At 46.1% G+C, this 27,317-nt stretch overlaps 1 protein-coding gene across 2 annotated transcripts in view; it reads right to left on the bottom strand.

Moving 5' to 3' along the window:
* Positions 1-27,317, bottom strand: part of LOC126543903 (high affinity copper uptake protein 1-like) — a 124,740-nt gene that overhangs the window by 15,539 nt on the left and 81,884 nt on the right. Inside the window, exons 1-3 of one of the 2 annotated variants that reach the window (XM_050191047.3) lie at positions 23,371-23,591; positions 21,463-21,553; positions 20,829-20,980 (exon numbers count right to left, since the gene is read on the bottom strand). In XM_050191047.3, the coding sequence (XP_050047004.1) occupies positions 20,829-20,980; positions 21,463-21,553 (243 nt within the window). In that variant the 5' untranslated portion in view covers positions 23,371-23,591. Of the gene's footprint in view, positions 1-20,828; positions 20,981-21,462; positions 21,554-23,370; positions 23,592-27,317 lie in introns of those variants that run through there. The other variant, XM_055061944.2, reaches the window with a different exon arrangement.

Below are 27,317 nucleotides of genomic sequence, written 5' to 3'. Positions count from 1 at the left end.
TAGGTAGCGGAAACATCATAACTAGCCCATTTCACCACATTCACAAGCTAGTGGCAACGCTTGTATTTACCGTTCACGGCTAAAAATTGTTCAGAGAGTAATATAGTGAGCATCGTAGACGTACGTGTTCGCTATTTACATGTTATCCGGCTATTATGCAGCGCAATCCAGCTAACATTGCGGGTCCTGCAGCCGCGTCTCCGTCCGCCGAGCGAAGTTGGTCGTCAAAGTTGGCTCCATGTTGCCCACACTAAGAATGTGCCGATGAAAACGGAGGGTAACTGCACACTTAGGTCCCGAAATGGGCGCTTTCGTCCCACAAGGGACTAACTGCATGAGTTTGTGTACCGTGCACGAATTTCAGATGATGGTAAGTGTTAGTTCCCTGGTCTGAAATAACGTAATGGGAGGATGAAGGGCAGCATTTACTCCGCATGCAATCCTCTGTTTTCCTACGTGTTGCCGAATCAAGCGGCGGAAACGGTGTTGTCTGTATAAATTCAGAAAACGTTAATAATTTCAAGTTTATGCCTTGTTTATTGAACTACATTCAGGGCAGCTCTTTAGGACGTCTATGGCGGCAGCGGAGTCCCTGAGTACCCATACACTCTTTGCCATTTACCATTAGATCCGTCATGTATGGCTTTAGGAGATCGAGGTTACTCGAATGATCGCTTGTGCAAGCGAATACTGACCCTTTATTTGGGCAGTTTCGGGCGTGACCCGTTTCCTTACAGTGATAACATGCCAACTGAACTCTCGGTTCGAGCTCTCCCGAATGATTTCTGGGTTCCTTTCTACCCCTTTCAGTGCTTCTGCTATGCCTTCGGTGCGCGCAGAACTGCGACTAGTGTCGTCTTCTCTCTCTCTCTCTCTCTCTCTCTCTCGTTTGCAGCCCTCAAGAGTAAGATTGCGTCCGTGGAGAAGACTTATATGATAGTACTGTACGCTACTGCTCTGTGGCCTGAAGCCACGGCCCTGCCACATACTCATCGATCAGCTACGCTGCACTCTTTATAGACACACCTTCCTGCCTGTCCTGTACCTCTTCGCAAGAAAATTCTGTGGAATTTAGAGGGTGCAATATGACGAGTCTTAATTTCAAACGGTACACATGAAACGCGTAAATAATTGATGGACTGGAAGTAGCTTTTGGCTCCTGACACCTCAGTTGCTTGCGTCCCAAGAAGTGCACAAAACTTAAAGAGACACTAAAGGTTAATATTAAAGGAGCATTGACACAAAAATTTGAAGTCGAGATAACTTGTGAGATCGATTTAGTTGGTCACACACACATCGTCTATAAGATATCAGCGGCGAATATCGCTTAGAACATATTTAATATCCATTTGAAAGTACGTGCGCGCAGCCAACCGCAAAACAGAGCACCTCGCGACATTGACATCAACCGGGATTGTAAATAGCCAAGAAAACGCTACGTCATGTGGCTACGTCACGAATTTTCGTTGGCTGCCATGCGGCTTACATGTGCTCTTCTCCTCTGTTGTTGCTTGTTCTAGCTGTTGTAGTGGGACGCTCTCCGTGTCGCTGCAACTGCAGTTTTTGTCGTGTCCATCGGGATATTTCCCACACTATCAGCTTCACTGCGCTGCCACAACGTTCAACGCCGATTTGTTGTGTCCTACCATTGATTGTGGCCGATGCGAGGGTTTTGTTGAGGTTCGTCCTCGCCATCGCCGGCCGCAATATCTGAGTCGCTAAGTGATTGGCCACGTCTAAAGCGCGAGACACATGGCGCGATTTTCCGTGCGATCTGTAGTACGGCTCGTCGTGTGCGACTTGCCGCATGCGGCGATTCGGGACACGTGTACGAATGAGCGAGCGGCGGCCCAGAACCGGCGCCCCTGCGTGGAAGTTCGGAATGCTGCGCAACTTCGAACAGAAAGTGAAAGCAACCGTATTTGCACAGCTATCTTGTTTGAAACAAACGATGACAATATAAACACGTCTATGCGAGCACTGTAGACGTGTTTCCGCAAGGTCGCGTTAGCAGTATCGGATCCGTTGACAGCCGCCGATGGCCAAGAGCCGGCAGGCATAGCTCGCTGGGCCATCGAATCCGACACCGGTTGCGCTTGTGACACGATCGTTTGCAGCTCGTATAACGAAGCGCCTATGTTAGTCGGCACAACGTGTACACAGTTATGTCACGCTTAAATTGCAGCACATTTGATTTCATTGGCGCCGACAGAAGCGAACGAGCATGCCAGGCGAGCTTGCGATCGCTGGGAGACGATGTAGGCCTAGCTCGCCGGCCGTCTCTCCGGGGCCGAGGGTCCTTGCGATGCGTCCGCAGCTCGTAATAAAGCGCCTAAATTCGTCAGCACAATCAATGCCTGAACATTTATGTTTCTCTTAAGTGAAAATACGGTTAGTTTTCCTGGTGCCGTTAGTAGCGATGAGTAAACAGGCCAGTCAGGCGAGCCGCTTCGTATACAGACGATTGCTGGCGCGTCTGCGCTTACCGCGTCCGAGTAGAAATCACGCCAACGATTTACTATTTCGCACAACGTTTTATAACTCGCACTCTTTCGAGGTGACTTTATTCTAGAAGTTATTTCGTGTCAGAAACAAATTGTAGCCCATTTATGTGCCGCCGTCAGCGGCGAAAGAGGCCCGCGTTTCGACCAGGGAGGGAAAAAAAAACAGACATGATCGGAGCGGCGAGGCGCCCGCTCGCCGGCCCCGCCCCGCCGGGTCTACTACGTGGCCATGACGTTCACGCTACCGGCGCTGTCATTGGCTGCGGTCGTCCGACCGATGCGGCAGTCGCACGACAATATTCAGCAAGTTGGTCGCGCACGCTGGCTGCGCGTCAGAGTATACGTCATGGCTTTTTGCGAACACGTGACCACTTTGTTTACATTCCCGTTTGTCCCGTCTCGTTGCTCTCTGGAACCGAAACTTCGACTGGTCGCTACAAAAAAGGCTGCAAATAATTACCTGTCGCGCTCTGAAGTAAATGAGGTTTCGTGCCGTGATTACTGGGCCATTAACTACTTATTAAAGCAGAAAAAACCACGTGGATTTTTTTTTATGTCAGTACTCCTTTGTGTCAACGTGGACTGTTGAAATACCATACCAGAAACCTCGGAACGCTTGTTTCATGCGAAGAGACTTATTTGAAGAGAAAATGCGTTCTGAAGCGTCCGCGTACCTCTAGCGCAATTCAAATCGCCCGCCCTCCGATCGAGGAGTGGTGACGTCATGGTCTCATAGTGCCGTTGCGCCGATGGCGCTACGGCTTTTCTGCGCAAAACGCAAACGCGCGGCCAGAAACAGAGCCAAGACAGAGCCGACAGCAGCGCGAAAGCGGAACTATGGTGGCTAGCGCAAGGGAAAAGCGCGCGACGGATAAGCTCGTTCTTTATTTTATGACGACAACTTTGATGCTCGTTGCAATGGACGACCCTGACAACGACACATTGGCTCGCGATGCTGGGCTCGACTTCAGCGATTTAAGCACTGATGAACGTGACCTGCTGCTGAGGGCTCGCGCTGCCAGCGTCGTTGCGTACTACTACGACGGCAACTGTATGTCATGGCTGTACATATTCGCACATTTGTAGCTTTTCCTTCGTGAAAACTTAATGCCGCATTCACCGCCCCGCCCCGTCTTCGACCTGCAGTTGTTCTTGCGCTTTGGAGAATGCAGGCAAGACCGACGGAACAGCGCTACGGGAAAATATTGCTTTGAAAGGCACTCCACACGACTTCAGTAAGTCGGCGTTGAACTGGTAATCCTCTGGACGAAAGTGCAGCGAGCACACTATGCGATTTTTCGGCTCTTTGCCAACGCGCTGTGGCAGAGGTACTGCACTTACTTCGAACGGAGAGGTTCACTCGTTGGCACACATTGATATAAGTAACGTTGGATTCGCCGCTGCAACTGCCCTTGGCCAAGTTCCGCGGACCGTTCGCGCATTCCACGACATCACATGGACGTGGCATTCTCGCTGCTTGTTCCAAATGCAAGTTTCGCGGGCCAGCAGAACCAGTGCAGCACGACGCGATAATGAAACAACTGAAACTCCAAAGAGCGCGCGGCGCAGAGTCGAGCGAAAACGAAACCTTTCGACCACCCATACTACTGAAGGATAACGTCAAAATGTTATTTTTTCTTAGAATCGAACAGAAGTAGACAAGTAGCATTTTCTTCCGTCTTGTAACCTAATGAAATGATCTTTTTAATACGAGTAGTTGAGTACTACTGACAAATTATGATGAGGAGTGCCTTCGTCATCGGGCTAGTACCGGAATGTCGCTGGGGGGTCTGAAATCGTGTCATGCATTTACCTCAATTTCTCGGTTACTAAAGCTCTGTTCGCGATTATATTGACGCCTTAGACGTTGTAGAGCGTTGCTTTATCACTTTAACTTGACTTAATAGTAACCTTTAGTGTCCCTTTAAGCGACGTGAAGCTCAAACGGGACACGTTAAATGACAGAGAACTTAGTCTTCTCTGTCGTCTTGCGCGCTCCGTTTGCGCACACGTACATGACGTAATGTGGCTGAGGTTTAATAATCCTAAGAATAATCGGGCTGTTTTATTTTTGCAGCCGCACATGGTCTGCCGCACCTGTTTAACATGGTCTTAACATGCTCCCAGTATCCTGTTCCTTCAACCAAGCTGTCGTGGTGTAGCGACTGCGGCATAGTCGTACACAACGATGTCACAGAGGCTTTAGGAGCTATCCTGTCTGAGATGCCTATTATGTTGTCTTAATTCGTTGACACTTTTGTTAATGTTATTTACTTTCTGACTTGCAGAAACCTGTCAATAAAGGCGGGGGAAAAAAAAGATGTCGTGGTGTAGTACGTAAAGTACCTGGCTCGAGAACGTTAAGACGTGAGTTAGAATCCCTACACTGGGGAACTATTGTTTTTCCTCAATTATTTTTTATCATCTTCTAAATCGCTAATGTCGTTAATTGCTTCTATAAGGAGCACTTAAAGAATTACCGTTACTCCATTGAAGAGCATCGGAAAAGTGCAACTGTTAGTGCTTGAAGGAGTAACCGCATGGGGAGTAACAGTTGATCCCCTCATATTTACTCCACAAAAGGACGAAATGGTTGTGGCAGGTCAGTCACTCCCCAAAAGGACTAATCTCGATACCCGATTTCCTCTTTTTTCCCTAGAGTGCAGGTTCAGCGAAAAAAAAACCCAGAAATGAGACGCGGGAACGCATTCTGTTGAAATCAACCGAAAGCAGACACTTGCACCTAGGCATGACATTTATGGCCAAGAAAGGGGGACATAGAAAAGGCCCCGTACGGTGTAAAAGTTTGGGGGAGGGGAATGTTCAACAACTCGTGCCTGCGTTATTATAGCCCGCTGACATAAAACTGTACGGTGCGGTGGAGTTCAAGGAATGCGGTGTCGTACGTGGCTTTATGGTCTCACTTGGCTATGGAGGCTGCAAGAGCTTAGGGGGCCTTCATAACGTGGGCGTGTGTTTGAAGGCTCCCTACACGAGTTAGGCGTCGTCCTGAATTTCCGGTGCAAGCAGTGACTATTCCACAGATATAAACCTTCTGCTCTTATCCACGAACAGGAAAAGGAAAACTCACTCGAATGAGCGATACTTTGATTCAGTTATGTAACGACGAGGAGTGGTAAAGTCACCTACTCTTCCGTGTAAAGGAAATGTGCAGTATCCTTCGGCGCTGTCACGCCCAATGGGTCGGTTGCAGGCAATAGCTAGGCGTGTGTGAGTATAGGTGTAATCTGATAACCCTTGAGGGAAGGCAATCGTAGATACCGAAAATCCAAATCATGGGCTAAGTAGACAATATAAATTAGGTTTGATATGAAAGTGGGTCTCGCAAGCGTAGGCAAAGAGAGAAGGCGTCGATGCTAATAGGAAAAGCAAGTCCGTAATTGGCTAAGACGACTAAGATAGGAATGGACGACGCAGTACTACGTGCACGCGCCAAAGACATTCCCACCAGGCCAGTCGGCAAAGAAACTTCAGCCTTTGTTGTCTTGCGGGTCCGACGAGTCGTGACATCTGTGGTCACCTGTATTCTAAGCAATGCCTGAACGGACAGTGATCAATCGTCTAGTCCATAGGCGTATGTACCAGGGGGGGGGCAGGGGAAGCACTTGCCGCCCCACTGTCAGAAGTGGGGAGGGCAAAGTATGTCATTTGCCCTCCCCACTCTTCAGAAAGTGGGCACTTTCGGCTGCACGACGGAAAGTCCAACAAAACTACACCTGAAGCCAAATTTTCTTTCTTAATAGAGTGATCCCATAAGTAATTCTTTTCTTTACTACACATCCCCTGCTTTGATAGCGAGGATTGCCTTAAGGCATGACATCGTTAAATTATCAAACGCTGGATCTATTTCATTTCTGTCCAGAGATAGCCTACATAGCGTTAGAGACTGAGTATCTTATCACCATCAAAATATAATCAAACTTCTTACAGGTATAACTTGAATTTCGTTGTGTAATCATGACATATCGTAGAGATGCTAGTGAAAATTATCTTGGCAGAACGTGCAGAGCCATTTCAATACCAATAGAACACTCAACTGATTTTTTTTCTAAACGCACGTGTCACTTCTGACTGACGATTTCATTTCCAGGCTGTTTATAAATGATAGCTGCACTATCACTTTTTCTTTGCCGAAAGGAGAAAGAACAGCAGATATTTCGTATCTTGAAAAAATGAGGACCCCATTTTGGCGACGTGTTCCGAAGATTTACACTGTTTAGGGTGCTTATATGCTAAGAAAACAGTTACTAAATGGTCACTTTCTCCAAATTCTTATGCGTTATACGCGGAGTTTAGTTGTTTTCCCCCGGTTTCCTCGGTAAAATATGCGGCGCACGGTGTTTATATTTATTTGAAGTACGAAGCAATGTTCTGAGTGACGAGCAATATATATATATATATATATATATATATGTGTGTGTGTGTGTGTGTAGGTTAATTACAGCCGTTGTAGAAAGTTACTCATTGAAGCGCTTCAGGGCATTATACTGCCGGTAATCGAAATGTTCCCCAGACTCCTAAAGCAACAGCTCAACAGATCGACGATTGAAATTCCGTTAACACAGAGAAAATCTTAAACGCAATGCGTTGCGGAACTTTCGCTTTCCTGCTTTAAATGCAAGTGTTGCAGATAACTATACTAAACCCCGGAGTTTCTCCGGAGTTCTCGGTGAGCTAAACAACGCACCTTGTTTATATCAGGGGAAAATTACGGGCATGATATGGCCAATGTGTAGGCATTGTTCCAAATGGGTGGGTTTAAAGCGCCTTTTCCAGTAGAATACGTATGTAGTCCATATCGTTATTAGTCTGTTTTACGAGCGGTGTAATACTTACACGGCTGAGCTGGCATATGTTACAACTACAACTGAGGTCTTTGCGAACATAAGGGGAACAATACGCTAAGTTTATCTGCGATGGTAAATGCGTGTTAATCAAATACAGCATTAAAAAATTGTAAGCAAGTGTTTGAAAGTATCATGCGGCTGCTATCAGCTAGGTTTCCCAACGCCCCAAGAGAACTCTGCGTTTCATTTGTTTTGTACTTTGAAGGAATAGACAGCATGTTAAGTGTGATGCGTCGCATAGCTTTAACGTCTCCAGCTTATTTAAAAGTGTTACGAATAATTATTGAACCTTCACATTTTTTTTTTTTACTTTTTCATGCGTGATATATTAGTTTCGCCTGGTGTCTTCACTGAAGTAAAGGAGGTAGCTTTACGTTTGGTGACTAAAAATACGTTAAGGGGTGATGTGTAGGTGAAGTTCAAAACCGGTGGGTAATTGGGGCTTTCAAAATAAATTACGCATGCAAGCACTCTAGAGTATTATGAACGTGTCTAATGAGCGGGGAAGAAATGAGCCCGCTGCCCTGGAAGAACTATAAAATCCACCAGGACTAAATTTAGCGAAAATTGGCGGTGCGCTATTAAAACTCTCTGCGCGAAGTTAAATGAGTGGGATGACACACAGCTCTTGTAAAAAATTTATTATTCAAGTGTTAGAGCGTGTGATATGGCCACTATCAGCTATACTTTCTAGTGTCTCGACATAGCTATAGGTTACAACAAGTTTATATTTTTTGGAAAGGGGAGGAGGGACATGGTAACTGCAATGTGCGACGTTTTTACGTTCCATGTCCAATTAGAAGCGTTACAAATAATTGCTGAGCCGTCCTGTTTCTTTCCCTATTTTGAAGCGTCATAACACGTTCCCACTTGGTTTTAGCGATGTCCACGGTGAACTAAACAAGACATTTCGTTTATACTTGCAGAAAATAAAGGGCGCCTTATGGGCAATATTTAGTAAAGTTCAAATGAAGGGGACCAATTATAGCATTTGCAGTAAATAACGCGCGGAAGCGATCCTGAGCATTATGAATGTGTTTTGCGAAGAAAAAATTTATCCCGTTGCCCTGGGAGAACAGCGAACTCAACCCATACCAAACTGGCGGAACCAGAGGGGGGTGGGCAGGGAGAGAGGACACCATGGTAAATGTTATGTCAAACTAACATGTGTGTTTGATGAATTACTCCTTTTAAAAATTCCCAACAGGAAGTGCTGCAAAGCATTACATACGGACAAGTTTTCAAACAGTATAGTCATATATATATATATATATATATATATATATATATATACGGGCAACTCTTTAAAGTATGCGATATAGTTGGAGGACACTGGAACATTTATTGCTATACTATTCGAAAGAAACAGCTTCTTTGCAAATGTGCTGTTTCTTTTTTTCTTGTGCTGTTGCAAGTAAGTTATGTTGGTTGTTGTTCTTGAATAATATTACCTAAACTAGCGATACATTTATGCTGTACACTTAAACACCAAGTACAATTCTTTGCTTAACTATTAAAATTGTTTTTACCAAATGTGCATTTTTTATGTGCGTTGTGCGTAATGCCCCTCTCGGTGGCAGTTAGCTTGCTCCTTCCCTCTTTCCTTTGTGTGCTTGTATGTTTCCATAATTAATAATAATAATAATAATAATAATAATAATAATAGTTATTATTATTATTATTATTATTATTATTATTATTATTATTATTATTATTATTATTATTATTATTATACTGCTGCTACTAGGCGGGAACCGGGACCTCTGTGAGGCACTCATTGCCTTTAGGCCCAGCATTATTTTGAGATTTGATGTAGTTGTAAGAAATAAACTCAAATTCAAATAATTTTTCGGGCCCCCGTGGTTCACGATGTGTGATCGATAAACAGGTCTATGTTTGATAAATATAAATACAACTGACAGAAGCGCTTCGAGGCTCGATCAATTATCGTAATAGTCATTCGCAATATATATATATATATATATATATATATATATATATATATATATATATATATATATATATATAGAGAGAGAGAGAGAGAGAGAGAGAGAGAGATCAGATCGTTTTCGATTTGCACCCCCCCCCCCCCACTCGAGAAATAGTTGGTACGTCACTGGTCCAGTCGTCCCAACGCGTTGGAGAGGGATTGCCAAAGTCAAACCGCAGACGCTCGCAAACTAAGTGGTCGATGCCTAGTGGGTGTATTAAAATTCAATCGGCCTAACTGTCTGGTGGACAACAGCCAGGGAATCTTAATTACTCTCGTCGCCACCTTTCTCAGACGTTGCCAAGTTGCCTGAAGACACAGCCCGGTACTTTCAGGCAAAGCGACAGATGTACACCACTGATTGTGTAAAGGAAGAGTTCAGCTTTCTGAGGACGATGTGAGCCGGTAAAAAGAGCCTCATGTGCTTCCACGCCGTCGTACACGAAGGCTAGTCAATGAGAATTGAACAAGTTCTCTACTTTGTACACAGCATGGTTGTCAACTCTTGCAAGTTCAAAACACTCAGACATAATACCTTGCGCAGGGCATGTTCACCAATCGTACCAACCCGACGGTTTTCCGTCGGTGGCATCTCGTGCAGCATCGAGGTGTGACGCCTGTAATGCCGCTGCCGGCGTTTCTCATCGTGCCAGCGTTGTGACACGCCTGGCATCTGCGAGGGCGCTGTTCTGTTCCTGCTGCACAGTAGCAGTTGCCTCGGGTGCTGTGTCGCTTCGTGTCGGCTCCGCGTATATTTAGAACACCGTGTGAATGGCTCGACAGCAATGCTTTAACTAATGCTTCGCCGCTGGACGAAACTGTAATTTTTTTTTTTTTTTTTTTTTTTTTTAACGCTCCGGCGGTGTTTGAGCGTTGTTCGCGCGGTCGTTTACGAGAGCAACAACTGTCGAAGGAGAGGCGGCGTAGCGCCAACACCGATGGTGGAGAATTAAGAGCTAGGGTTCAGCCGTTTTTGGTTTCAACCAAAGGTCAGCAAATTCACCAAGGAGTTAAGACAGCCATCTGCGGGCAGCTGTGCGCTCCATATGCGCTCCGACGCAAGGAGCATGGAGTGTGGTCAAGGTCATTCGTTAACCTGTCGCCTAAAACAATCACAACGTGTTATTATTATTATTTGCGATCCTTTTGATTGCCGCTAGGACGAAAGCGAGGAGGGGGGAAGGCGTTATACAGAGGAAGCGGGGAGCCCTGGCCTAGGCCCTGTCAGCCTTTGTGCTGCGGCCACTGCACTGGATGAGCTGGGTTAAGTTCACTGATGATAACGGGGGGTCATATCTACCTATAGTGCTCCATTCTCTCTCTCTCTCTCTCTCTCTCTCTTTTGCATTATTTCTTGGAGCTGTGTACCCACATATCGTTACAAGGTCTCATTCTATCTTGTGCCCTTGCTAGACTGCTTCTTGCTTATCTTGAGGCGTGTGCGAATATTGGAAATTTCAAGTAAGAATCAATTTGTTATTCGACTCGTATTCGATTAATTTGAGAACTAACCACTCGAAATTGTGGATTATTCGTTCCCCTCTAAATATCATCATCATCATGGTTACGCCCACTGCAGGGCAAAGGCCTCTCCCATACTTCTCCAACTACCCCGGTCATGTACTAATTGTGGCCATGTCGTCCCTGCAAACTTAATCTCATCCGCCCACCTAACTTTCTGCCGCCCCCTGCTACGCTTGCCTTCCCTTGGAATCCAGTTCGTAACCCTTAATGACCATCGGTTATCTTTCCTCCTCATTACATGTACTGCCCATGCCCATTTCTTTTTCTTGATTTCAACTAAGATGTCATTAACTCGCGTTTGTTGCCTCACCCAATCTGCTCTTTTCTTATCCCTTAGCGTTACACCCATCATTCTTCTTTAAATATAAGGGATACCAACACTTGTTGGAGTCGCAGGGAAGAAGGACCGATGCAAGTGGAAACAGACGGTTCCGAATGATTCTGCTGCAGGAGCGCCGCAGTTGTCACGCAGGGGCACCGTTTCCCGAGCGAATGCATGGGGCAGATAATTTCTGTCCAATCATTTCTTTAGTCATTAAGGATGTCTCGCTTTTAGGCAGCCTACGAGTTTTGTCTTGACTTAGGCAAATCAATTTATTATTTGGACAGTATCAACATGTTTGCATCCCATTAAAACAACGTGGGGTGCTGCAGTGTCGACCTTCTTTCCTTCAACAAACACGGCACTCACCGAATCTATGTGCATCTGGTGGCGTACCGTTCCCTCGTTTCATTACTGTCATTGTCGTGGTATGTACTACGTAATTGAAACCAGCTGCTTCTCATTTACAAGCATTTCAGTTGATCGGGCGTCTACCTGAGAACAGCCTTGCATGCACGTATCAAGTGATGTAAAATAAGCCTCATTTTTTAAAACAAACGCCACAAAAGCTTTACATTTCACTTTGTTGTTTAAACATAAGAAAAATGGCACGACATTCTAATGTCGTTCTCGAAGTGCATAATTCGATTCAATTCGGTAATTTCACTATTTGAACACTTTGTGCAATTGGATACAATTGGATACAAATTGGTCGCCGTAGCCGGGAATCGAACCCAACATCTCGTGCTCAGCAGCAGAAAGCCATAGCCATTGAGCCACCGCTACTGGTCCGATGAAACTTTGTGTGGAAGAAAATATCAATCGAAAAGAAAGAAGGAAGAAAAGGAACGTAATTTTCGGCTGGAAATAACCGAGAACGCTGGCCACTAATCATAGTCATTAGAAGAGCCGCCTAGTTTACGGACTGTGGCGCAAGCAAAGAGCTCGGGCATGGCTTCCGCGGTTCGGTTCACGAGAGCAAAGTCGCTGCTTTTGGAGCCAAGCCATCGCGTAGCCACTTCAACTCACCTCTGTCTAAAACATTGGTAAACGTGCCAGACGTCCCAGCGAGCGTGGGAATGTCGACGACGGCATCCCGCGAGGTCCTGAAACAAGGGGCCCGTGAAGCAATAAAACGATGGACAACAAGGGGCCCGTGTGCGGCGATAATTTATGATAGTGACCACGGAACTGTAACTACGGACATTGCCACTTTGGAGCGCCGTTGTGTGCACACTGCTCGCGCCGCAGTTAGATTGGACGAATAACATGGAGAGAGTGATGCCTAGGGGTCATTGAAGTACGTGGCAGGCCCTTCGAGAGTGGATTAGGATTAGATGAGAAATTGAATTATGACTGGAACATTTTGCTCGTGGCCTTCAGAAATGTCTCTAGAGGGTTTCATTTCTACCGCTTGCATTATTGACAAACAATTAACCCCTTGTAATAAACGCCACTGACTCACCTCCTGCAATGTGACCTCGCACTTTGGCCCATATACACCCTCGGACTACATTCGTGCGTTAAAGTCCAATAGGTGTTGATGCCTCTTTCACGGGAAGCGATCGAGGGGGCGTCCTCTATATGGAGCACTGTGAGTGCTGGTCCTGTCAGGACCGCACCTGCAGGTTTTGTTCGGGCGCACAGCACACATTTAAGTCAGCTCCTATGGGTGGGCAGCGCAACCCGGACGAAGGACGAGAGGAAGTACACAACACGAGCGCAGTGTTATGTACTTCCTCTCCTCCTTCGTCCGGGTTGCGCTGCCCACCCATAGGAACATGTTCAATCACCAACTCGCCCAGCTTGCAGTCTTAATTAAGTCAGCTGGCTTTTCCCGAAGCAGCGATTTTCGCGCTCCAGGGTTCCTTTACACGTACCCTCAACCATGAAAGAGTCCATTATCGTCATATCGTAGAGGCTGGTCGTATATAGAGCCGCGTGTGCTTGCCCTTAGTGCTTCGCATGAACTCTACATGGATACACGGAATGAAAAACGGATTAGGAGGGCTGCGCGTGCAGATAATCGAAGGTGGATCGTAAATGAACGGGTCTCGGTTTCTTTCCCCTTTCTCTGTTAGTCGTACCACTGCATATTCATGGGTCATTCCATCGAAAGTGTACCTGGTGTTTCAAATTCGGCCGCCTCCTATGGTGCCGACAAAAATCATGGTATTTTACCTCAATGTGAGAAGTAATGGTTCAAGCGATTTTTTTTTTTCGAAAAAAAAAAATATTATGATGCCGTGAGGGCGCTCCGAACTTGGCGCACAGAAGTGATACTCGTGCAGAATAATTTATACAAAATTATTGCTTTCATCCATTACTGCACAATTTTCTCTCTTTTTTTCTGTAACTTAAAGACAGCTATCGCTCATGACTGTTATAATTTATTACTTTTTGTTTCAATTTACATTACTTCTAGCCATCCGAAAAAAATCGCTTTTTTTATGCGTGAGCTTGTCGACTGCCATCTTCCTCCGAAGTCTTTATCCGACGTTTTGACGGCAGCAAATTGTAGGATAGAAGAGCAACTTTCCGGTATTTGAAGTGACAGACGTGCGTGCGTTTTCGCAGTGAATCTGCGGTCACGTTAAAGTCGCGGGAACTAGGTAGAAGATGAGTAAGTTTGCGCGTCACAGAAAAGCACGGTGCACTGGACGATCGAGATGTGCGCTGTATAGTGTAGTGTAGGCTCTGGGGGTTGCCGCTCGGTAACGCACTCGCGCGCCTATGTTCAGTGTTGGTCACTGTTCGTACCAGAGCTCTTCGAGCTTGTCGCCGTCTGAACTAAACAAGTCATACTTATTCCACAGACGTAGGCGCCGTTCTCTACCTCGCAAGTGCATTAAAAAAAGACAGTATATTTATCCAGAAGTCAGGAAGTTCTCAGTTCTATGAGATCGCCCCATTACACTTCTGACTAAATACATTTCACGGTATCAAAAAGAAAGAACGAATAAGAAAGGGGCTTGAAGACTGGAAGACGAATCCTCGACGAGTGCTTTAAGAATTAGCTCTCTAAATAACTTTTCACGCATTAAGACACTAATTTTACCCACCCAGTCTAAGGCGCAACGTGCACATAGTCAGAGGTCCGCGCGTGCGCCAGGCCCCATACCACAGTCTCCGACGACGAATGCCACTTGGAAAGCGACGAATTCGCAAAGCAGTGCGCAAGGGGCCCGCAAAGACTCGGCAGCAGGGGCTGCTCGCAGCCGGTTGCATGCGTGCCTACAACCGCCAGCGGACGGGGTCAGGGCTATACTGCGCGCCGGCGTGGCGCCCTTGCACGGCCCGGGGAAACGGGCACTACGCTCCTCGAGCGTGCCCGCGCGTGCAGGGCACACGTTTATCTTGTCTCGACGAGTTCAAGGCGGAACGCCTATTCCCGACCAAAAGCGATTCCAGCCAACCAACCAACTGGCGACGAAGCAAAAAAAAAGAAGTAGATCTACACGCTGGAAACGAGTGTGTACACTGCACACAGAGCGCAGCACAATGGCAGCTGAAGTTGCCTCTACTTCAGCTGCAGTGCATTCAGTGCCTTGTTGCGAACGTCCACAACGCGCATCCTCTAGGGTGTGTCGCCGTGAGTGTGCACAGAAACGACACCGCGGTTAGTGAGTGATTTGCATAACTAGGTCTGCACACTTTCCACGGTCACAGGACCGGACGTCTGTGTTGAGCCAATTCGTCCTAGCCTGATATAAATTGAGCAAACTGCATGGTTGTCCTGCTCGCTGGATGGTCCTCGTAACTTGATAACAAAGCGCACGGAGGCGTTTGAGGCCAAACAGGAGCTGATGTTGCTGCCTCACGCATGCATGCCTTACGCCATCGTCTTGGGGTTATATCTCTGCAACAGTTATCGAGACTATGAATGTTACACTCAGGTAGATAAACACTGCCCAAAAGAAACAAGACAGATAAGTGCAAACAAACGACGACGTAGGAGACGAGTTTTCAGTCCTACTGAATAAAGCGAGTAATGCAGACAAGCTGCAAATGACCAATACTTTGGCCCATGCCAGCGGCGGCGTGTGAAGCCTCGAGGAAAAATGACAGCCTAGACGCGTCGTTCCTGCGTCTTGTGTTCTGCAACTTTTACGTTCGGCTTCCTCTACTGACAACGTCGCGGCAAGTGTCACCGGCAGTCGTCTACGAGCACGCTTTCCTCGAAAGCTGGCATGTATTCAGTTCGCGAGGTCCCGCGACATGTGGGACTAAACGTCGAACCCAAGTTATGAGCTATTTTGCTCCCCCCCCCCCTCTTGGCGCCCTTACTATCTCCTTTATTGCAACACTTCGGCGCCTTTAAGAAAAAGAAGTTCTCGTCCTATGTTCTAATATACAAGCAGGCGGCACGCGCTACAAATTGTTGGAATTCAGTAACCCCCAACGTGTGTGAACCAGTTTTCCTTTTTTACCCTTTCCTTTACGTGCATAATAGAATATGCAGGTACCATTAAAGGAACATCAAAAGAAGATGATGAATATAGCCAAGATCCGAGTTCATTCTCTTGCAAACTCGAAGCGTTTGTTAACCAGGGAATGACGTGCCCAAACCGCGGCAACGGTGACATCACTTCCCGACGTCTCGGACTACGCGGTCTTCTCGCAGATGTGGCTTTTTCTTTTCTGCTTTCCTTTCTGTTTTTTTTTTTCTTTTTGTTCGCAGGAAAAACGTACAAAAGTTGCCATGTCGAGTGGTATTTTAACGTAATGTTTTTCTTTTAGGCTTTAAACACAAGTCCGAGCTCTGCCCGTCCTAACAGTTAGTAGCACAAGTGTCGCCAGAAACAAGCCCTTGCTAGCGGTAGACCAGTCACGCGTGTCAACTGATTTTACGTCGTGCAACTATGTTAGGGCATTCGTACATATTTCACACATTTCGTTATCGCGTCTACGGGCATATTGGAAATGTAGACGTCTGGAAAAAGATGAGGCATGGTATTCAAAGTTACAAAGCAACTCACGAGAGACGGCGTAGTCTGGGAGGCGCAGGGTGGGGAGGGGTGGGGCTCATGAACAATTCTGGCCATATGGGCTCCCCTAAAGGGCCCCTCACCAGGTCTGGCCATTTCGAGCTGACAAGCGCAGTGCACACGATCGCGCTCATAATCGTGTCTGCTAAGAATTACATCGCTATGTGCCGCGGAAAGAGATGAAATTTAAAAATAAGCGCCGTTCGCCCTTCTCCTCGCGGGCGCCGCGCTGCAAAACGGGGGGATGACGTATATCAGAAGTGCGCCTACGTACATGTATATGCTGTGACGTCGCTCATAGTGACACGTGACACTTCGAGATTTATTCAACGCAACAGCTGTTATTTGTGTAATCTGTTGCTTCAATAGACGAATTTAAGTTTACAGAAATAATAAAACACACTAGCCGAATGTACGCGTGTTTTGTTTTGCTTCGCGCTGCAGCAAGAGAGGTGTACTTTTGTTTCGTCTGCTTGTTCTCACGTCGTGCACTAGTCGTCATAGCGTGTCATATGTGTTATGTGTCATAGCGCTAGTCGCGCTATGACACATAAGCGCTAGCGCTTATAGCGCTAGTCAGGTATCCTCGTGCACAGCGCGCAAATTCGTGCGCTGCGCGAAACGAGACATCACAACAGCTCGCGCGCACGACCGTCGGCGTATAAGTGCGCCGCGCAACAGAAAAGCGCGAAAAAAAAAAAAAAAGAAGGAGAAGAAGTCGGGGCCCGGGACGTATGCGTCACACGGTCATTCAGCTCCGGTATGGGAGAACGCAGGAACGGAATTGAATTTCACTTGCGGAGGCTACATGGGTCAAGTGGAGAGAGTGTCCTTGTTGGCGGTGACGCTCGCCTCCTGAAATCATGGGTTCGAGGCACTGAAATATTCCTATCTCGGCTATTAATGAACCAGTTTGAAAAATTCTTGCGGTAGAACACCCCAAGACTGCAGAGCCACCGCTTGATTTTTTTTTTTTCTAACAAGGCAATATCGTGTACACTCGTGCAAGGGCTGCATATTTTTCCTTTTTTTTTTTCTCGCGATCTTGACGAGGTGCGGCCACTACAAGGAGGTGGGACGTTTCAGTCCAATTTTTCCGGTCGCGCGGGATCCCTGTGACCCCTTTGTACCCAAAGAGCAAATGCTATTGTTTTCATAACGCATTCATTTGTTCACGCACGCACGCCATGCACCTGGTGCCCGTGTGGTCGTCAGCATTGTCACTGTCGCCTTTGCTCAGCACGGTTCGCAAGCACACTCTTGAATGCAGTCCTCCCCCGAGCCATCCACGGCTTTACAGATATAGATATATTCACGTGACCTTAAAGCCTTGCGCAATAATGTCGGCAGACATAGCACGACACGCGCAGTGCCTTCGAAAATCTTTCTGGATTTTTTTCACATATATTTTGGGATGCTGACTAGGGGGTGCGACTCTTACACGAGTACGTCCCTTACTGAGTGAATGCGACTGCTTGTGTGTATTTTCTCGTACAGGGACCGAACGCCTGCAACAAGTTGGCAGAGTGAAGAGAAAGATTAAAATTTGCATATTTTTTTCAGTAAAGAGCGTGGGAGGTGAAAGGGTCAATAAGATGCCTCGGTAGAGTGATGCCACAATCCAATGTCACAGGGAACTACGGAAATTCTGACGTGGCGTCGCGCTGCCACCTCTCACGCTCTTTGGCTGCTGAGCCTGCACTCTCCTTTAGTTACCCTGTAAACTACTCAGAAATCACAACCTACAAACCTGCACTTTATTTTAAGCCTAAATGTTTTACTTTTAAATACATGTTGTTGACAAAAACACCAGCACGGGGACAGGGTTATAGCTATCATTACGTCGGGAGATAAAGTTCAGGTGGCAGTAAGGTAAATTATTTTGGGAAAGCATGCATCACGCCGTCGTTAGTTTCACCCGTGCAACAATACACAGTCACGACGATGAGCAAAACGAGAACAAGGTAAAAGCAGGAGCGAACGTTTTGGCAAGTGGATTTGTCTTTTTCAAAGCGACATATACTTTCCTCGGCACAGTATATATGGGTAGGGTTCTTTTAAGGGGAGAAGGGGTAAGGCGGGTAGGTGAGGCAACGACCGAAGGTGTTAGCGGCGAGGGTGTAGAATTGAAAAGAAAGGGGTGTTATTTACACGGCCGTGGCAGAAGGGGGGGGGGGGGGGGGGTGGAGACACAGCAGTGGCATATGCACGAATATTGGCAGAATACCGCGATAAGCCGGACGCGAGACAATTTCAACGTGAGAAAGGCGGAGGAGGGCGGCCAGAGAAGATTCGTCTTTGGCCTGCCGCACAGCGTACGTGACATAGGGGATGGATAAAAGACGTCAGTGAAAGCAACGGGCGCTACACAAGATGCGCCGGGTCGGCGTTTCTCTCTCTCTCCGCCCTTTTTAAATTCCTAACGCCACATTCTGCTTTAACAACAAACATGAAATACAAGTAGGAGCAACGCCCCAAGGGAGAAAACAAGAAGCACGCACGAAGTGGTGCGTGAAGGGAGTTGTGCTAGACCGCAAGCGGAGCCGTTGACGATCGTGCTCGCGATATACGCAACGTCAAGACGGGGGGACGGGCGAGGGGGGAGGGCGGGGGGGCTTTGAACGGGCCCCGGCACTTATTTTCTACCGTTTCGTCCGCCTCCTCCCAGCGGCCGTTCCTGCAGAACTGGTAGTATTTAAAGGGCGGGGAAGAGAGGGGCCTCGTCGCAGCGCCCAACATGGAGGACGGGAAAGGGACGGAGGAAGTACGCGCCGCAAATGACGGACAGCATGACAGCTGCCCCGCGGGAGCTTTTGCATACGCGGGCACCGCGGCGCCGCATCCCGCTCGGCGTCACAGACCGCCTGGCACGTGCACTTGGTTCCGCTTGAGTGCCACCAGGCCGACAAAGTGAAAAAGGAAATGGAAAGATCGGGTGGGGGAGGCTATTCCTTCCGTGACATGCTTCGAGGCACGCACACTGCAAGGAGTGCCTCGAAATGAGGTAAACGCTTACTTAATGATATCCCCGTACGGGCTTCGAGACGACGAAATTCGGCAGAATTCGCATCCCAAATGTCGCCGTACGTACACGGCGGTACATCCGCGACTTGGGCAGCGCACCACGATAGCGGACAGGAAGAGCCAGGCAGCTGGCTCTCGAAGTCAATTGCGGAGCGAGCGCTGGCACGTTCGAGTGCTGGCAAGCATTTTGTTTCCGCCCGCGACGCTGGACGCGGAAGTTGGCGCCGCGCATAGCGAACGGTGCTCATCCGCAGAGTGCGCCGAATTGCTGACACAGGTTCCTCTACGCCTTTCACTATGAGCCGATCACTTCAAGTTTCTGTACCATTGAACACCAGACACCTTCAAGTGATGCGGGTGTTGCGGCGAAAAAGAAACGTCGGAAAGCAACTGTTTTCTTTCCTAGAAAATAAGACAACGCGTTTTTTTTTTCCTTCCTTCAAACACTCACGATATTCGGGACGTTAAACATACATCACATTGTAATTATACCTCCGTACACTGTATTAAGCATATCTAGCATTCGAGTTATCGAAATGTGCCATGTGAGCATTGGTGGGTTCATTCTTTATCCTTACCGAAGTGATTATACACTATACATAGAAAACAGCAATTAAAGTTAGCAAATACACTCCTCAGAAAACCGAAAAACAAACATCGAAATGTGGGGAAAAGTGCATAATTTAATTAGCCAAGAAACATTGCTGGCGTAGTTGGCACATCACTGCCCATCGCCACATATTGCACAATGGTTAATGCTTTTACCATACCACTATTGTTAGACTGATTATTAACATTGAGCCTTTCAAATGTTATGTACATATTAGATCTTCAGCTGCCCTAATTCATCAATCACACTGTTTTAACACTACAAGTAAAAATTTCATGGATGTACTTACACAAGTAAATGCACCCATGGAATTGGCCTGGATGGATGTACTACACATCTAAGTACAGATTTAAACATGATGCTCCAGCATGTGGCTAGCGTAATTGCCAGTGACATGGGGTATTGGCAGTTGGGTCCCAGTAAGCACCACAGGCCATCATCAGCAGATGTAATTACTCGTTTTGCAAGCTGTGGTGCTTTCTTGGAATCAGTGGCCAACTCTCTGGCGCTGTCAATTATGTGAGCCACTTGCGGACGCCATTTGTCCTCATTCTTTCAGTAATGCAAAGCTCAGCAACAAACTCAGCAGTCTCTAGAATTTCAAGAAACCATCTTCTCCACATTACTTCGGCTCAAAGAGAAAAGAAGTGGCATGCTTGAGTGAGCTGTATATGTTTCCAGATCTGACATACAAGAAAAGCTACTGTTAGGAATGGAAATATTAAGAACTATTGCTTAGATTCATCTTTTCAAGCTTCTTGTTGCACAATTAACACCCCACTGCAATGTTATGCTCCAAGCTTAACAACAAATTGTGCTTGCATCATGTAGAGCTAATATTTTCAAGAGAGTATACATATAAGCTCTACACAGCCAAAGCAGCTCACAGTACGTTCAAAACAGGCATTATCTACTGTCAGCAAACATCTGGTAAAAGCACTTCACTTGGCCTTGTCTTTGCAAGGTATCTGTTAGTAAAAGTAGGAGGCACAGCAGACCTGAGAGGCATCTGGACTGGCCTCAAGGCGACTCCTCTGGCTAGGTGCCCACAGGCTCTGCTTGTGTACTTCTGTTACATAATGATGTGAAGCTGTGATGGACTCATACAGCACGGAGAAGGCAGCCACTCCAAGACACATGCCAAGCATGCCTGCACAAAGGACAAGCATTGGGAAACAGGCTACTGAAGCTCTGACCATGAGAGACAACCATGAGTCATCATTCCTCAAACTGTTCTTAAGCTATCCAATTAAAAATGCAGAAAACACCAACACCCCTAGCATAACACAAGTTTAAAAATTTTAGTACTTCAGAGTTACCACTTCTATATAGCAGACTAGGCACTAAAAAGCTGATACAGCCAAACAGCATCAATTTAGCGATGCACCATCAGCACTGTATTGACCCAGTGAAAACAAGGTTACCACTAAGATGTTTCCACATCATGAAATAAATAATGTTTTGACACCAAAAAGGATTTATACTTCCAAAACCAAGCCATTATTCCTCCCATGCACCACATAAAACATATTGCCAGCGAACTAAACTTGAGCGGCAGAAAATGTAACTTCTCTGATTGAAAGCAATATATACCTCCATTGTCAAACACTATAAAAAGCAATATGGCATCACCTCCAAGAGAGGATGCTGAGAGGCCTCTAAATAGCAGGTTTTCCACATGTGAGCTGAATTCAAAGTATGACTGGTGGCCCATGACCTCCATCTGTGGATATAGTATAAAAGTAAGCACAATAATCACTCTTGCAACAATAATAGAAAATTCGAAATAAGAACAACGTAACTTTACGAAAGGCACTTTGATACCTTTCAAGCGAAAAGCCGCAGTCGTTGGCACATGCTATTCTTATTTCAAAATATAACAACTTGAGAGCCGCCGTGGTTGCTCAGTGGCTATGGTGTTGGGCTGCTGAGCATGAGGTCGCGGGATCGAATCCAGCCCACGGCGGCCGCATTTCGATGAGGGCGAAAACACCCGTGTACTCAGATTTAGGTGCACGTTAAAGAACCCCAGGTGGTCGAAATTTCCAGAGACCTCCACTACGGCGTGCCTCATAATCAGAGAGTGGTTTCGGCACGTAAAACCCTATAATGTTTTCAACAACTTGTGACTAAGATAAAGCTGCAATCTACCTTTCTGATTCACCATAACTTGGAATCCTCGTTTCCGTGTTAGCAAACCACTCTTCCAAAAAAGCGGAGCTGTAGCACCAGACACGCATGAATGCTAAAACAGTATTGACAAGCAACAAATGGTACCCCTAAGCGCTGCGCTTAAGATGCTTCAAGTGTTAAGATGGCCATGCGCTTCTCCTTTACATGCTAATAAGGCTACCAGCAGTCCCTTCAGCGTCTCCGACCTGCATGAAATCCGGTCAAGGACCAGGGAAGCCGGTCGACGAACCCGGACCACGAAAACGCTTCCGCGATGGGACCACTTTCTCCCGCCGCTTGCACTGCCCGCTTCCGGGTCCAGGAAAGTATGCGCCTATAGCCAGCGCATTTTTCCCGTCGAAAAGGACAGAGCCCACTAACTTTCGCCTCGCTTGCTAATGCGCTTACAAGTAAACTTCATGTATAATCAAGAGGCCAAGCGCACTCCAATAGCTTTACGTGCGATAACTTAACACTAGCGTCATCCAAGAAATAAGATATCGTGCTTTCAACAGCGAAATATCCGTTTTCACAAACGATGCCGCATGGCGCCCTAGAATACCAAGGTTGACAAGGTGATCGGAAAAATAAAGAAGGGATACGTGCGCAACTCCTTGCATTAGTACGCTAATGCAATATTTCACAACATAGAACAAACAAAATGGTCGTTTTCTCCCACTACAAAGTTGATCAATGCATTCATACACGACTGGATCGCGTCATTTGTTGAAACCGGCAACACAACGAATGAGTAGTAAAATGCACTAGTCAATTACATTTAAGTTTTGAATTACATTGTAGTTTGAAGTCTAATACTTAAAAATTCCGCTCAAAACATCGGACGAGTGTCATTCTTCAGGCACCGACTCATTTGACGTGGTTCGAAGTATTTTCGTTAAAACCATTTTACAAACGCAGACGAGCGAGATGAGAATGAATACATTCACTCGAGGCCGTTTGGAATCCAGGGGAAATCTACCAGCACAATGCGCCATGAAAGCCGAGCAGCTGACAAACAAACGGAGCGACGTCCGGCAAGGACGTCGCGTGTTTTTCAAGGAGCGCGCTTGTCAACGGCCGCGGCGCAACGCACTGCCCAAACAACCGCATTGCAACCTTGAGGACCGAGGGGTTCACGCCCGCTGGCCTCGGAGAAAGAAATCGTAGAGCAAAACTCGTATGCATACTCCCTAGGCGTTTGTACAACACGGAATAGCAGAAACTATTACTTGATCACACGTGTGGGACTACAGAAGAGTTTCGCACATGCCAAACAGTCAGCCAAGTACGGTGCGCAACGACACCTGAAACATTTCGTCAAAGCTGGCAACACCGAAGACAACAGCCAGAAAACGAAGTGGGCCTCACCTTCAGCTGACAGTGGTTGACGCTCGCCGCCCAATGAGCTCAACTGCGGCCGCGGTGTGCGCGAGGGAGCTAAACTTGGACTACGCTAGCAGAAAAGCAAAAGTGAGGAGAAAGCCGGTTACAATCCAGTTTTCACTTTCTCGAAGCTGCCTCTACAGCGCGGAGCGGCCGCGCGTAGGCCATCCGGATCAGGCGTCCTTCGCGGCGCCGGCGCTAGGGTTGCCATGCCACAGACGACGCTAACGATGCGCCAGCGCTCGTAGCGCCGCCTCTCCGCATTGAGAGTAACTACTGTGGAGTCCCGTTTTCGCGCCGCGGCATATTTAAATGCTCTCGTTGGGTAAAACGAAAGCGTACACCGCAAATACTACAAGGAGCGTTTAATACAGCAAACCCCTTTCACTTAATGCCGAAATGAAACGCGAGAATGCAGTTACGATTAGTTTACTTCACATATCAATGTAAATAAATATGCGGCTCTACATAAAAACGTATCTGGTCCCTCCACTGGAAAAAGAATGCGGTATATTATAATGAGACGCTATTGTATTGCATAGATGCAATAGCTTTTACCGCGGTAGCTGTTACGGGCTCTTTCAGCTTTCGCCGTGTCCGTACTTCGATACAGGCAGCGCCACAAAGCTATCCACAACCTCCACATTTGCTTCGGGTATGTGCGTGGATGCTTGTCGGTATGTTTGTCCTTCAGCAGCGACAAAGTATTATGATACAAGTGTATTTGCTTTCACATTATTACCGTTAAGTGCCCTTGATATATGGGGGTCTGCAGTGGTGATTTTACAAGAAAAATAATTTTTTGTTAACATAATACACGCCAATTTGATTACAGAGGCCGTATCATTTAACGTTTTATTTCATTTTCTTTTCTTTTCACCCTTCTTCATTGGTTCGAACTTGACTCGCACGCCCCCATTATCGCTGGGATTGGTCACTCGGCGCACCACTTGATAAGAAGAATGGAAAATGAAATGAATCACATCGCAGACGACACCCATGCATCCTGGAGATGTCGAATAGATATCATTATGGGGGCGTTCAGTACGTCCTAAGGATGGGCCGAAGTGATCCTGAAAAGCTCCCAAGTGACATGTCCTAGGCATGGATGCTCCATGCTTGGCCTTTTTTTAGATGTCATTGGGACAATTGTCGGACGTCGAATCCCTGCACATGAATTAACCAGGACATTATTCATCACGTGTTTGTCGATCCTACCATGTGGCTTTCCAAGCCTGTAATTTTTCATTCAGAGTCACTGTGAAAGTTTCAATCCTTTATTGTAACTGCCTGTAATACGACGTCTATTAGTATTCTACAGCAAAAGATAACGAAGCTATCGTTATACTTTCTTCACAAATATAAGACAACGCGAGCAGGATTTAGTATAAAAACAGCTGCCCAATGTCCGTTGACAGTGTTCGCAGCGAACATGCGTAGTGCATGGGCACGCTGAATCGCCTGAACGCTACACCGCTACGCATTGCATTTACATCCATACAACTACAGCGCGTAGCATATAAGTCCATGTCCATGGGACTTTTTGTGTCGTCTGGGGAGCGTTACAATATACTGACCCAGAGTACGTATAATAAGAGTATAATAAGTGGTTGCTTCAGTAGAGATACCAGCAGTCATGGAGGCATTGCGTAATCGAGGAGTATGCAGGACACCCTTTACTGCAATGCCCATCAGGACGCTGTATTTTATGCCTGTATTTATTCAATTTACAACTTTGGTGCTGTCAAGTGTTCTTATATTGTGCCTCGTCCCTCCTGCTGTAATGTCCAACAGGGCGATGTGTAGGAACTTGAATAAATAAATAAATAAATAAATAAATAAATAGAATAAATAAATAAATAAAATAAATATAACAGATATATACAAAAATGCTAGAATGAAAAGTACATATGGTGTACCTGAATAACTCAAGCAGGCTAGGTAACTATTTGTTATCGCCCCCTTTCAAAGGGGATGCCAATAAATCCTCCTCCTCCTTATCATCATCATCCCCAAATATGCGATAGAGGAGCCCGGCTGCAGTACATGCCTCGTACATGACGCGTTTCGACTGTTCGCATACGTGGATACTCATCGCAGATGAGTTCTGCCCGAATTTTACAGAAAATCTGCATATGGCTAGGGTTTCATGTATTTTTCGTGTTTGTGCGTCATCAATAAGAAAGGCGAGCGTGGGCCGATTCCGGACATAATGCAATACTGGGCCGACCCGCGGCAGAGGTGAAGCAGGCTTCAAGCACTCCGGCAATAATAATAATAATAATAATAATAATAATAATAATAATAATAATAATAATAATAATAATAATAATAATAATAATAATAAATAAATAAATAAATAAATCAAGATCCATTGTGTCAAGTCGATGCGTATACTGGAATCTGAAGAAAACGAGCAACAGCGCTGACCGAACAACGGGAGGTGTCTGAGACAAACGAAGCGTCTCAGTCACCTCCCGTTGTTCAACGCTGTTACTCGTTTTCTTCAGACATTTACCAACCAGCCCATGCTAGCACGTTATTGTAGTTTATACTGGAAGATCGTTTGTGAAGAGCACATAGACTCACGAGCAGGAGGAGTTGCCACATACTCAAGGACAAAATGTATGTACAACCATACACCCTTGACTTGCAAGAGGACAATGTCACCTACTGTGGCGATGTCCGTGCCGGAGAAACGAAAGAAGGAATTGCGATACCCGCTGTGCATATATCTTCAGGCACAATCAAGTGTGATATCGAGACCCTCATGACCCGGCACTCTGCATGGGTTAGCCGTGATGACACTACCCCTGTGATCATCGTAGTAAACTTCAATGGGAACATTTCAAAACTATACAAGGAATGGTTCACTTAGTTTATGCTAGAAGAGTTCGGTTTGAAGTGCATACCAATTCAAGTCACCCAACTACTCAACTACTTAACAACGGTCGTGTATAAATTTAACTTTGACCAAGAATCTTTTCGACCAAGAAATCTTTGACCAAGAATAATCACAAAAATATCGTCCCTACCATTACCAAATGATGAACATTAATACATGTACCCTTGTGTAACCCTGTATAATGTCCTACAGCTTCGCTGGTCATCCACCTTCACAGAGTGGAACGGCTCCTCAGTTATGTTTAAACCATTTGCGAGAGCATGGAAGTTTCACCTAAAGTCCATGGATTTTTAGCTCTGTTATGAGTAGAAATAAGTTCATTTTACGTGCGGGTAACGAGAGGGGGGGGGGGGGGGAGACAGATAAAAGGAAGGCAGGGATGTTATAACTAGTCAAAAGTCCGGCGGGTAACAAAACAGACAAAGAAGCTCACCAAGTAAACGAAAGTTTCAGAAATGCGTTGACGTTCCGATTAAGATCGTTCCAAATTTAGAGGTTCGGTTTCAGTAACTTAAATGGAACGCCAATGTATTTCGTTGCATATTTAAAGGCGGACATCTGGAAAGTGGTAGATAGCCCTTGAATTTCTGCAGAGCAGATGATTCTACTATCGCTCCGCTTCAATTTTGCAATTGCAAACGTATCCCAATGTGAATAATGAATAAAGTTAATTAGTGAATGATTTTAATTAGCTCCCTAGACATTGCGAGTTTTCATGAAGATAATTTTCGCCTATTCAAGATAGCTATCTGAAAAGTCGGAACAGCGCTACCTGTCAAACAAGAAAAAATAATAAGAACAAGTAGTACACAAGGCGTGATATTATTGAAAGAAAAATATCAAAAGAGACTTAATCGCTTTAGAGGACTTTCGAAGGCTACAGTTTTTGGGGCTGGGGTAGGCCAAGTGAACCGGTTTTGTCCTATCTTTCTTTTTAAAGCGAAGCTTTCTGTTCCACTTCCTCCGACTTTTCTACTTACTACTACTACTACTACTACTACTACTACTACTACTACTACTACTACTA

Source organism: Dermacentor andersoni, chromosome 1 (assembly GCF_023375885.2).
Source record: "Dermacentor andersoni chromosome 1, qqDerAnde1_hic_scaffold, whole genome shotgun sequence".
Lineage (NCBI taxonomy): Eukaryota > Metazoa > Arthropoda > Arachnida > Ixodida > Ixodidae > Dermacentor > Dermacentor andersoni.
Note: the sequence above shows the minus strand (reverse complement) of the source record. Positions and strands in the feature narration are given on the sequence as shown.